Source organism: Fundulus heteroclitus, chromosome 23 (assembly GCF_011125445.2).
Source record: "Fundulus heteroclitus isolate FHET01 chromosome 23, MU-UCD_Fhet_4.1, whole genome shotgun sequence".
Classification (NCBI taxonomy): Eukaryota; Metazoa; Chordata; class Actinopteri; order Cyprinodontiformes; family Fundulidae; genus Fundulus; species Fundulus heteroclitus.
In genome coordinates this window covers 20,357,607-20,371,235 of record NC_046383.1, presented here as the reverse complement: position 1 = coordinate 20,371,235, position 13,629 = coordinate 20,357,607, and the positions used below count along the sequence as shown (strand labels likewise).

The 13,629-nt window shown below is 38.7% G+C and overlaps 1 protein-coding gene across 2 annotated transcripts in view; it reads left to right on the top strand.

The window, feature by feature from the left end:
• The first annotated feature begins 561 nt into the window (after nucleotides 1-561).
• LOC105932655 (protocadherin gamma-C5) overlaps nucleotides 562-13,629 on the top strand; it is a 61,442-nt gene continuing 48,374 nt past the window's right edge. Inside the window, exon 1 of one of the 2 annotated variants that reach the window (XM_036127503.1) lies at nucleotides 562-3,343. In XM_036127503.1, coding sequence (XP_035983396.1) covers nucleotides 932-3,343 — 2,412 coding nt within the window. In that variant the 5' untranslated portion in view covers nucleotides 562-931. The remainder of the gene's footprint in view (nucleotides 3,344-13,629) is intronic. The other variant, XM_036127509.1, reaches the window with a different exon arrangement.

Below are 13,629 nucleotides of genomic sequence, written 5' to 3'. Positions count from 1 at the left end.
TGACTGTGATAGTGGAGGACAACGGGCAGCCCTCTCGTTCAGCTACAGTCATTGTTAACGTGGCGGTGGCGGACAGCTTCCCTGAAGTGCTGTCCGAGTTCACTGACTTTCCTCACGATAAGGAGTACAATGACAACCTGACTTTTTACTTGGTCTTGGCTCTGGCTGTGGTCTCCTTCCTCTTCATCACGTGTTTAGTGGTTATTATATCAGTCAAGATCTACAGATGGAGACAGTCTCGCATCCTGTATCACTCCAACCTCCCTGTGATTCCATATTATCCTCCACGTTACTCAGACACTTTGGGAACAGGGACTCTGCCACACGTGTACAACTACGAGGTGTGCAGGACCACTGACTCCAGAAAGAGTGACAATAAGTTTGGAGGAGCTGGTGGTCAGAACGTGTTGATAATGGACCCCAGTTCTACAGGAACCATGCAGCGGATACAGAGTGAGAAGAGCATCCTGGATGAACCTGACTCTCCTCTGGAGGTTGGTTATTTGGGTTTTAAGTCACCACTTCACTTTGCTGTTTTTTTTTCTTCTTCCTCCAGGCCTTCTATAAGGGATACATTCTCACCGGACACCAATTAAATCAGCACCATGGCCAGGGGCACTCGTTGTCTCTTCCTGATTTTCTTTTTCTTTTGTGGGTGTATTCGTTAGGTTTCTATCTATCTATTTATCTTTTACCTTTCTCTCTGATGTTCGGATGTATAAAAAGATCTGTGGTTTCCTTGTATGTCTCTAGGGGTCGCTGTTGGTTAGTGGCAGGAAAATTTAACCCTTTTTTTCCACAGAAATCCTCCATCCTCGCTAGTCTGACAAAGAGATTCGCTCTGCGCTCAGCATGAGCTCATAGTCCAACATTTCTCCGGAATTTGACATATTCTATTTCTTTCCATTGGGTTATTTCAGAGGTACTTTTCATGATGGCTGCTTTTTGCCGCTTAAGCAAGAAGGACATGCTTCCGCGACGGCTGCTGCTCCTCTGTGTCTGTGTCGCAGAAATGGCTCTCGGTCAGGTTCGCTATTCAATACCCGAAGAGATGTCGACGGGCTCGGTCGTCGGGAATATTGTCCAGGATCTAGGCTTGGACGTTAAACGACTGAAGTCGGGGCGCGGCAGGATTTTTACCGAAGACGGCAGTGAGTACATCGGGCTGAACAGAGAGAAAGGAACACTGGTCGTGACTAAAAGGATAGACAGGGAAGACTTGTGCAAGCAGGTGTCTCCCTGCTCTCTGCATTTCCAAATTATTTTAGAAAATCCAATGGAGCTGCACAGGATAGATGTAGAAATCACAGATATTAACGATAATGCGCCGTTTTTCTCTAAGAAAGAATACAATTTCCAAATTAGCGAATCTGCCTCTCCAGGGGCTCGATATTCAATCGAGAGCGCCATAGATCCAGATGTAGCTCAAAACACAATACAAGCATACAAACTAAACCCTACCGATCATTTCAAATTAAATACGGTGTCTCGGTCTGACGGGACAAAATATATTGAAATGGTTCTTCACACCCTGCTAGACAGAGAAAAGCAAGAAGAGCACAGATTGACCCTGACTGCGTTAGATGGTGGTAATCCTCAGAAATCTGGATCTGTTAAAATAAACGTGGTTGTCCTGGATGCAAATGACAATGCGCCAGTTTTCAGTCAGGCGGTTTACAGAGTTACAGTTCCCGAAAACGCACCAAAAGGCGCAGCTATTGTTAGAGTCAGTGCTGCTGATAATGATAAGGGGGCAAACCAAGAGGTGACATATTCCTTTTCCCAGCATACTAACACTGCGTCGTCCCTGTTTAACATTGATCCTCAAACTGGAGAAATGACCCTAACTAGTGAGTTAGATTATGAAAAAGCTAAAAATTATGAAATAGATATTGAAGCTATAGACAACGGAGGGCTATCAGACACAAGTAAGGTCCTAATTGAGGTGACCGATTTAAATGACAATGCCCCCGTCATAAGCATCATTTCACTTTCCAACCCCATTCCTGAAGATTCTGCGCTAAATACGGTTATAGCAATGATCAATATTAAAGACTTAGACTCAGGTAAGAATGGCCAAGTTCGCTGTTTCATAAGGCCACAATTGCCTTTCAAAATCAAATCCTCAACGCCTAATTTTTATAGCCTTGTATCCGATGATGTTCTGGATCGTGAAACGGATCCAGAGTATAATATCACGATAACAGCAGTGGATGAGGGTGTGCCCTCTTTTTCCACCAACAAAACGATTAACTTAAAGATATCAGACGTAAATGATAACGCTCCAGTGTTCCCACAATCTTCTTTCACTGCTTTTGTTTCTGAAAACAATTCACCCGGCATGTCACTCCTGTCGGTCAAAGCCAGTGACAAAGATCATGGGAACAACGCTCGCATTTCTTATTTTCTAGAGGACATCCAGCTGAACGGGATGTCAGCTTCATCTTACTTTTCCGTCAATGCAGAGAGCGGAGAGATTCTTGCTGTGCGCTCCTTTGACTACGAGCAACTTAAAGAGTTCCACATTCGTGTTAAAGCCCAAGATGGAGGCTCTCCTCCACTCAGCAGCAACGTGACTGTGAAAATCCTGATCCAGGACCAGAACGATAACCCTCCTCAGGTTCTGTACCCAGTCCAGACTGGTGGCTCTGTGGTAGCTGAAATGGTTCCTCGTTCAGCAGATGTGGGCTACCTGGTGACTAAAGTGGTGGCTGTAGATGTGGACTCTGGACAGAATGCCTGGCTGTCCTATAAACTGCAGAAAGCCACAGACAGGGCGCTGTTTGAAGTGGGCTCACAGAATGGAGAAATAAGAACAATCCGTCAGGTGACTGATAAAGATGCTGTGAAACAGAGACTGACTGTGATAGTGGAGGACAACGGGCAGCCCTCTCGTTCAGCTACAGTCATTGTTAACGTGGCGGTGGCGGACAGCTTCCCTGAAGTGCTGTCCGAGTTCACCGACTTCCCTCACGATAAGGAGTACAATGACAACCTGACTTTTTACTTGGTCTTGGCTCTGGCTGTGGTCTCCTTCCTCTTCATCACGTGTTTAGTGGTTATTATATCAGTCAAGATCTACAGGTGGAGACAGGAGCGACTATTTTACAAATCCACCGGGAATCTCCCCGTGATTCCATATTACCCACCGCTTTACGCAGACGCAGGGGGTACAGGAACATTGAAGCAGGGTTTCGGCTACGAGGTGTATGGAACCACTGACTCTAGGATGAGTGACGTCAAAGGCCCGAGACCCTTTGGTGAAAGCACTCTGACTGTTGACCGCAGTGCTGCTGGGACAATGCCAAGGCTTAAAACAGGGTCAGAGAATATACTAACAGAGGTGAGATCACCGGCTTCCCTGAAACTACTATTACTATTTTCCCACAAAGCATTATTTTGTTTTAGCTAATTCAGTATTGTTAGTAGAAATGAAATGTGTTCCAAAAATATAATACTTGTGGCTGTGCCAGAAGTATGGATGTTAAATGTATCATCATTAGAGGATACATATTACTTAGATTATTCATCCATACCGTCTGTACAAACATACATACATACATACATACATACATACATACATACATACATACATACATACATAACCATTTAAGGAAACTGATAGTGAATATTAAAAAATATTCTGTAATGTAACTTCACTTGCTATTCTTGCAAAATACATCTTATTAATTGTACACACTATTGCTATATCATTGTATGTGTACAGGAGAGTAAGAGTCTTTTATAATTTACTATCAATGACAATTTTTTAACATTTGTTTAGCAGAGAATATTATCCATTTTTAGTATTTTGTCTTTCTTTCTTTTCTTATCTTATTGTTGTCATGAGTCTATAAAGTAATTTGGAAGATTGAACCCACCATCATTAACTGGATATTACTTGATACTTCTCCATATTTAGACAAATCTATACTTTGCCTTTAGATGCATTTATAGAGTACTGATTATGTATATCAGAGAAGCTGGCTTAGATGGTACACATATTCTAATGTGCTAAAGCTTTACTAAGGATCGTTTCCACAGAGAAATACCAAACCATGCACTGTACTAGATTTTCAGTGACCTACTTCTCTTCATAACACCATCTAATCATGAGCGCTGAGTTGTGCATACACAGACATGGAGGAAGGGTGAAGCCCTTTTTTGTTAGTGTTGTTGTTGTTCCGAGACAAATTATCTTCGGCCACAATAATATCTTTAAACAGTGACATTCTCTTTGCAATCAAAGGTTTAAATTGTAATGGAGAAAATGAGAGCACACCGTTATGAGCACAGAGAGAAACTGACGTGTGAGGAAAACTATGATGGAGAGAAGTAGAGAGGCAGCGGGGGAGGGGAGGAGGCATGTGGAAGCCAGCACAGCCTCAGCAACCCTGTGCAGCGTTGGTGTTAGTGATGCACAGCAGCCATTTTGATCAGGAGCTTGCTTTGTCTGCTGAAATGAGCTGATAACAGGGGCATCTTACATGTTTTGAAGGACATTTGACTGCCGGTACTACCCACAGTGTGGAGGATACAAGCCCACAGAGATTTGTCTTGATTAAATATGAAAGGATTGAGGTGGGAGACGGCAAGACGGGGAGCCTGAGTTCGCTAATGCACCAACAAATAAGAGGACACCAGCAAATCAGGATAGAAAGAGTTTGAGTAAAATGTAGTCACGAAGGGTTCCACCTAGATTATTTTCAAATTCTTTGAAAATAAATATAGCATGGTCATGCAAACACAGAAAGAGACATTGAATCTTTTTGCCTGGGTTGTTTTTCTTACAATATTTTTTGTTAATAATCAGTTTAAAAGCACAGCTTTTTGGCATTTTGCCAAAATATTTAGTTTGGCTTACTATGGAAGCTGCTTTATTCACAATATATCATGTTTAAACATTTCTTCTCTTTTAAAATTAGTTTTTCTTTTTAATGATGAATAAATCCAGGCATGGCATGTTTGATATTGTGCTTTTTTCTGGTGTTAAATCTACTCAGAGAAGCCTTTTTGGGTATGAACTAGTCTGCATGGAACAGATCTGGGTTATGTGCCCATTTATCGTATTTCTAGGAATGTACGTTAAAGGACAGCTAATTAGTAAACAAGTTAAAGGTCAATGAGGAGTTGTTGTTTTTTTTACCTGAAGGAGTCCATTGTGGTTAGCAGTCCACCAATGCATGCTTTACTCGCTTTATATTAGTCTCTGGACAGTTCAGCCTCTTTTTCCCAGGTTTATAGCGGTGATGAGGGCTTCCTCTGACTGTTATAACACCCTTTGATCTCAGTTACCCTACAGGGGTCAAAGCACTCTGAATTACTTGAGATTAGGTAAATGCTTCCGACTGTCTGGAACTTATACTGCACTAGTTGACTGACATGTTTTATGAATCTAGTGTTGGCAAGATTGTCTTTGAAGTTTTAATTATCATCTATTTTCTGCCCTCCACAACCTCCAGATATCAGTGTGGTTAACTTTCTTTTACCTAATCAGACGCAGATGCCTCCGTTCCCCACAGGCCCAAGTGGTTCTTTAAGGGTCTGGTTCTCCCCAGCACGGCAGTCTGTTGAGCAGCTGCATGCCCCTGTTTATGCCAACGGGGCTCTTAAGCACTTACTGCTTTGTCTCTGAGGATGTGGTTAAAGTTAAACTCTGTGAGTGATTATTGTTTTTGTTTTTACAAGATGGCTCACACACTGCAGATGCCCCGTCTTTCCAAAGTGTTCACACCTCTTGAACTCTTTCAGTTTTTGTCACTTTACAACTACAAAAAGCAGTACATTTTATCTTTATTTATATACAATAGAACAACATACACTGATTGTGAAAGGAAGAAGATTGTCTATTTACTTAAAACTGAATATCTGAAGTATAATTAGCCCCTCTAAGTCATTACTTTGCAGACTTGGTTTTAAAACAGTTAAAGTGGCAAGTTTTTATGGGCATGCTGCTGCAGATCCTTCCTTCCACTTTGCTGTTAGACCTTTTAATCTTTGCTGCTCTCAACAAACTGTCAGTGTTTACAAACATGCCACCCGTTCCAAAGGTTCTTGATCTCATCAAGAATAATTTAGACTGTCTTTCAGATGCCAATGTCCATTTGCAATTTTTTTGGCTCCTCTGAGAATGCTCGTTTGTACAATCATGCAAATCGCGCAGTTTTTTTTTTTTTTACATCGTTCTATAAATCAGGTGCTGTCATTCTTCTCTTTTGCATTTGTACCTGAGTATGCCACATTAACTATCAATAATTGTCGTATTTTCTCCCTTTGTGACAAGTTCTTTCACTTCTGCTTTACAGCTTAACTTTAAAAGTGCTTTTTATTCACATTATTTAATCTAGTGTGTAGGTCTGGTGTCTTCTGTCTGTGTTTCTGCCACTATTACATCCAAATTTACCCCTGTGGAACATTAAATGTATTTATTTTCTATTCTATTCCTAGTATATCAGCTTTGCACATCTACAGTCTGCACATTTAACCTATTATGCTTTGCAAAGAAAAAAAAAAAACTCTATCCAATATCACTGATTTTAAACAGTGAGTTACATTGGACAGAAAGCATCTGTGATCAGCAGTATTCATGTCCTGGAAAAGATTTTCAATTGAATTTAAGTTTGAACTTTGACTCTGCTGTTCTGCTGTATTGAGCCTTAAGCTAAACATTTTCGTTTCAGCTCAGGTTGTATATTTAGGGTCGTTTTAAACCTCTGTCCCAGTCTTCAGTGTATTTGGCTCTACCTTTTCATCAATTGTGACAAACTTCCATAACCCTGCTAAAGAATGCCACCCGCACAGCATGGCCTCCACCTCCATGTTGCCCAGTGGCAAGTTACATGTTGGCCAAAAAGTTGTCTGACCAGAACAACTTTTTTTTTCTTATTTGCGGTGTCTCCTGTATAGCTTGTAGCACACAGGACCTTTTGTGGCTTTCTTAAATCAATGTTTTTCTTCTTGCAACAAGTCTAAAAAGCCAAATTTCCTGAGTGCTAGACTAAAGCTACAGATATTGATATATAACTATGGACTCCTTTAAACGTCTCCCCATGACCTATGCGCTGTGTTACTCGGTCTTCATTGTGCTGTTTGTTTACTAATGTTGAGAATCAACATGTTTTGGGATGTTGGGCTTTGCCTGCCTCTCCTCTCTGAGGTTCATTACAAACTGTAAACTGTCAACACACCTTTGTGATTTATATCCATGGGTGGGATGGCCTGGTTTGGCTGCCCAGAGGATTTCCCATTGGTTAACCTTTATTAATAAGGCATCACTTGGACTTCTGCCAGCCTATATCTGTACTTCCAGCGCACTGAAAAACGTTGACTTGTATGCTTTTCGCCCACACAGTTTGCTGCTTCTTTCTGTCCCTTTTGCTCTGATTGAAAGGGGTAAGAAGGCTTGTCTTTTTCACCCTGCTCCTTCCTCCTGAAACCTGCTACAGAGGAACTTTAAGGTTAACTGGTTTAATCTCACTGAGCGCTTTTACTTTCTAGCTGAAAGTTCTTGAGGTTGAATTAAATAACATGGACCTATGTTTCATAGTTCATTTCCCTTTAACTGTGTAACAGTTTGTTTTGTGTTTTATTTGTTGCTGCGCCTTGGGCAAGGCTCCCTTGATAAATAGGTTTTTAATCTCAGTGGGCTTTTATTCTGGTTAAATACAGGTCAAATAAAAAAAAACTCTCTCTAACAAACCTGTAAAATATTCACAAAAATGCTGCATGGGTGCTAAAATTAAAATATAAACAATTTGTGTTTAATTACAATATTGTAAACTTTACTGAATTAAGAACAGTTGAACATGCATCTATGCCACACATAACATATTTGTAAAATATCTTTAAAACCAAGCAACATTTTACTTAAAGAATTATGTGTTTCTTTGTGTTGTTCCATCACATAAAATCTCCCCAAAAACAGAGTGACATTTGTGATTGTAACGTGACAAAATGTTAAAACTTCAAGCGGTGTGCATACTTTTGCAAAATAATGTACTATAGGGAGCTGAAAGTGTGAGATCATTCTACCATCACCTTGCTTAAATATTCCGAGTAAAGACAACGTTAGAAAAAAATCAGTTCATCCATTTTCGCACTGTTTGTGCAATTTATTTTAGTTGCCTTATCTCCAGTTCTGCTTCTCTTTCTAGTTATGTCCAGGGATGTGGGTCATTCTGCCCCACTTCTTTACTGTCAGAGGTAAATAGGGTGCTAATTAAGAGGAAAATCTCATTTTGGTGCATTTATTTAGCATCAAGACTTATAAACCATGTTTATAACTGTCCGGTGTTAAAGAGGTGAACGTGTCATCAACATAATCCTCTTTGAAAGATATCCCTGATTGGTTGCAGCATGTAGATTCATATTTTTTTCAACATTTCAAACAAAGTATAGCATTCGACCTTTAAGTGTTATTGATCTGCAGTGTAATCTGTTCTCAAATAAGATTTTAAGCTCATAACATCAAATTAAGTTTACAATACACAGGTAAGCTTGCCTCTATACATGCTTACATTTAGTCTTCTGATCTTATACCAAGGCAGATAAGTTGCATTACTGACTATTTGTATAATTATCATTTACTCAAACGGCGTGTTTAAACAAGTCAAAACTGGATGGCCACTGTTCATCAGCCTGTCTTGGTTTCCAGCAGTGCTCCCTTTTCCTCCTGATCTCATTTTCTGCATCCCTCCCCTCCCCCTCTCCAGCTGCACCACTTTGCTGCAGAGGAAGAAAGACACACAGAGAGAAAGGGAAAGGAAAATTGTCAATGTAGGACGCTCTGTGCTGTCTATAAAAAGATGTGTGTGTCCTGTCTATAAAAAGATTTAAGCCACATCTGGTAGCATCTTTGGGACTAAAAATTGTGTCCTTTGCACTGTTTTTTTTTTTTTTCTTCCTCTTCTCATCAGGAGATTTGTATATGTGCTTTATTTAGACATTGCATGTGTTTCTGTCTGGTACCCTGTTTTGCCTCCATATTGTTGTTGTTGTGGAGCTCATTTTTTTAACCCAGAAAGCTTGCAGGAAGCAGGGTGGGATGCAAGCAGGGGAGGTGGGATGTGGTGCCATAGCAACAAGCTGACTCACAGGCAGGGCTGTACCATTTCCTGTATCTATGGGGGTCTATAGCAGATGCAGCACAGACTATGTGATAGCCACGTGCATTTGTTGAATGTGAGAGGACAAGAAAGCACCCCTGTTTTGCTTCAGTGTCCTCAGACCTTGGGCGTGTGATGATAAAGAGAGCTCTGAAGGGAGGGTGTAATGGCTGCTGGTGATGTTTTATTTTCCAGTCTGTGTAGGCTCTTGTTGTCAACAGTCAAAGATGATAATGTTTATTGACTACAACACATATATTCTTAAATATTTGTTGTTTGTTTCAAATAAGCATCACAATTAGAATTTAGTTTTGGTTTTCTAGTTATGTGATGTACAGTTTCCCATACCGTACAGTCTAATGAAAGCAGATGGTGCTTTTCTTTGTCCCAGAAGCTTAGATTTGACCTCACAAAACACTCCTGCCTGCATCAGCTGTGACAAACAGGAGGAAAAGTATCTCATTATTATGGCATATATTAGTCTCCGGCCATCGCCTCGAGGCCCTCTGCTGTTGGTATCAGGGTAGTGGTTCTGTGCAGCAGTGCAGCATTTTTTGCCAAAAATTCATACATTGATGATGTTATAAGTCTCTTGTATTTGTTACATTTCATTAATTATTGTTCTTTTGTTCAAGGCAGTAGTGGTAGATCTATGCACTTGTGTGATGTGTCAGATGCTTAAAGAAATAGTAAACTAGTTAATTAAAAACTGCTGAAGATATTTAAATAAAATACCAAAGATACATTTTAATTATGACACCATATATTTTCCTTTGAAGCAAAGTTATTACTCTGTTCTATAACAAGGGTCCACTCTTCAGTTGTTTCTTTTTGTTTGTTTGTCATTTCTCTCTTTCTCTCACTCACACCAGCAAAAACACAATCCAATGAATCTAACATGTACACATAATTGTTGTCATTTTAATGCTCACTCATCTGGGCTTACAACTTGACTGTTGCTTTTTATATATTTAAGCTTGAGTAATCGTTTTTGAAAGTACATGCTAAGCCTATATTATACCACATTATGTAGTTATATACTTACATATTTTAGTCTTCAAGTATAACATTAACAGCACTCATTTTTACTACACAGCATTAGTAACATTATGTAAAGTAGCAAATTGTATATTCTCTTTAACCCCAAACAACTTGCAAATGTATTTGCTTTGCTCCTCGTGGTAAGTATGCATTCCCCACAGCCTGTGGAAACCCTCTACCAGTCTAACATATTTTCTTTCTTTTGTGTTTTCTCTTTCACATGTGCTTCTTTCTCCGTGGTGGTGATCCTGATTCTTCCCTGCCTTGCTTCACAATCCCAAAATCACCTAATAAGGTAAGAAATAGTTTCTATCTATATTGGCCACAGCATTACCATAAATAACACATACACACAGTTGCACACAAACATCATACACATGCCAACACCCGATCTTGCTTGTTATATCCTGCATTAACATAATTCAAATGCAAACTCTTGTGAAGTTATGTTCAAGGAGCAACTTATCTACAGCTGAGAGGAAGAGGTTAGATAAGCTCATCAGGAAGGTCAGCGCTCACCTAAGATGCCCCCTCGACCCAGTGCAGGTGGTAGGAGACAGAAGGACTCTAGCAAAAATAGCATCGTTGTTGGCCATGCATGGAGATGTTGCAGGGCTGGAGAGCTCCATGATAGACTGCTTCATTCTAGGAGCACAAAGAAGGGTTACCCCAGCTCCTTTGTACCAGCAGCTGTTAGACTCTATAACCATCACTGTTATGCTCCCAACCTCAATAAGAGTTTACATCCCTGCTGTTTTGCACATTGTTTCATTCTTGTTTGTTCTTTTTTTTTTGCATAAATACACATGCACATGTTTTTATTTATTTAAAGATCACCCCACAGAAAAGAAAACCATGGCTGGTTTCCACTTGGTTAGCATTTCATTTCCAGTTAACACGTAAAAAAAATGTGTTTGTGGAGTTAAAAACACACAATTGTGTAATATTTCCTAGAAAACATATATTTAATCCAACAACCCGTCAACAAGAAATTAAATGTTAACACAGAGTGGAGAACCACCCTGGTTTGCTTTTTTGAAAGTGCACAGCTGCATATTTCTTTGAAGCTAAGTATCCTATAACTGTACAGTATTTTTCTTATGTTGTAAATTTGCCCTTACTGCACGGGCTCTTTTTTTTTTGTCTATCATTTCATTTGCCTTTCCCCTTGCTGTTGGTACACCTGAATTTCCCCACTGAGGGACAATTAAAGATATTTCTATTCTATTTTGTTCTATACTAAGTAGCCAATATCATCTCTGACAGACAGGTCGTGTGAGTTTTCACAAGTTGCACATCTATCCACATAACGTACTTTGCAAAAGTTTGATATCACCCCCTATCTTATTTGTGTTTTCACGCTATGGATCCAGACTTTCTTAGAACCTTTAAAATGGGTCTTCATTGACTAGTACTTTGTACTTATTTTGTCTAGGGTTTCTATTTTTATTTTTTACCAAGATATCACTTTGTGAATTGTGTGTTTAGAAATTTAAAAAGTATCTTGAGCAGACAAATAGTATTTGAAAGTTGTGTCTTTATGAAACAAGGAAAAATATCCTGCCAACAGGACCTAAGGGTTACATTATACATTAGCTGATCATCCTATTTAATTAAGTTCTTGGGACTAAAGTAATTTGCCATGTCTGAAACTGTTTTCTTTAGTGCTTTATTACATTTGACCAAAGAAAACACATTTTGGGAACAAATTGTCTCATTGTATTGGACTGCTAATAAAGTGCTAAAACTAGACTGCCAACTTTGCTAACCATGTGTGGTGTCAGAAAAATTGAGTTTAGGACACTCATTCTTAATTTGTAGGTCAGGGTTTAGTCGCCTAATAAGTGAATAAACTATTTTCAAATGACCATGTATTAGACTGAAAATAAGTTTTAAAAAGTGTTTCTTGTACAAAAAAGATGAATAAAAAAAAATCAGAAGCCCACTAGCATGTCCTCAGAACTATTGATTAATATAATTGAAGACTTTCACAGGAAAGTCTGACACTTAGTAAGAAATGGGGGGATGATTTAAGACTTTTGCAGAGTACTGTGCCCTAAAAAAAGATATGACTGTTTCAGTTGCACTGAAACTGTTATATGTTACTGATAGTCCCTAACTTACTGCCAACAACACTGATGTAAAATGCTCTGTGTGACTCAATGCTTTATATAGAGTGTATCTGTTACACGGTTCTTAAACTTCACTGAATTATATTCACTTGAAGAAAATGTGTGATTCATTATGCAAATTATACACAATTAGCTTTCCTGCAGATGCACAGACGATTTCAGGGTACCAAAGATTTTCAAACTGAACTGCATGTTGTAACAGAGCTTTGCTTACTAATAGGCTTATGTGGTTTGAGAAAAGTATTAGCAGTAAAGACCAGCTGGTTAAAAAACTCATGTCTGACTGAAGTGCCAGGGGTTAGGCCCCCTGTGAACTATGTAGGTTAAGTAAAAAGGAAAGTAGTACAATTAATATATTTTATCTGTACAATAAATATGTATAAGACAGATATAGTTACATCCACACCTTCATCAGTTTATCTACTGCTTTCTGATTTACCACAAAAAATTAGATCCACACACATTTATGATTGGAATAAGGAACATATGTTATGTTTTCCTGATTTGAGTCCAGGTAAGTGTTTTAGCAGAATTATTACATTGTTTTTATTATGTGTTGGTTGTTTATTTGTTCCCCAAGCTTTGAGCTAATTATTTATACATAACTACACCTCAAAACACATACGACAATTAATAATAAAGCAGTGTAAAGCTTCTGACGTTTAATTACTAAATTGTGAATTTGAACAGACTATTAATTCAGCAAGTGTTTTAATATTCATTTAATATTGTATTGTGTACTTTGCAATTTTGTTCAAGTGTGTTGCACTGTACGAAGAACATTTTGTATTTCTAATATTGCCTTTATGGCTGACAAACATTTGAGAGAAAAAAGGAAATAAAACAGTTTTCTAAAACTCAATATGGAGTGTTAAATTACAGCTTTTTGTGAACCCATATGTTTAAATCAACATCTTATAGTTATAAGTGTACTCTGGATACAATCTGAGTTGAGTTTCAAAATTGAATAAGAAAATAAAGAGATGGACTGTCTTTTTTTAAAAATCTACATAACATGGAAACAAGGATAGTTTAAGAAATGTAACAAATGAAAAGCTTGGATTTGTTTTTCCTTATCCGTCATATATTCACATTGCTAAACCCATTCAGAAAATGTGCTGTATTGTACAATACATGCATGACTGTCAAGCCAACAGGGACTGAGAAATCCTCAAACATGCTAATGCATGTCAGCACAAAGAAACCTTACAATACACATGTTTTAAAAATGGGGCTGTGTTCTTATTGTTTGTATTGTCTGACTTAAGTAGCTACATATATACATTTATTCACAGCTATTTTTTTTTTATTCATTAGCGTTACACATGGCCTCACTGTGTGTTGAATGCATG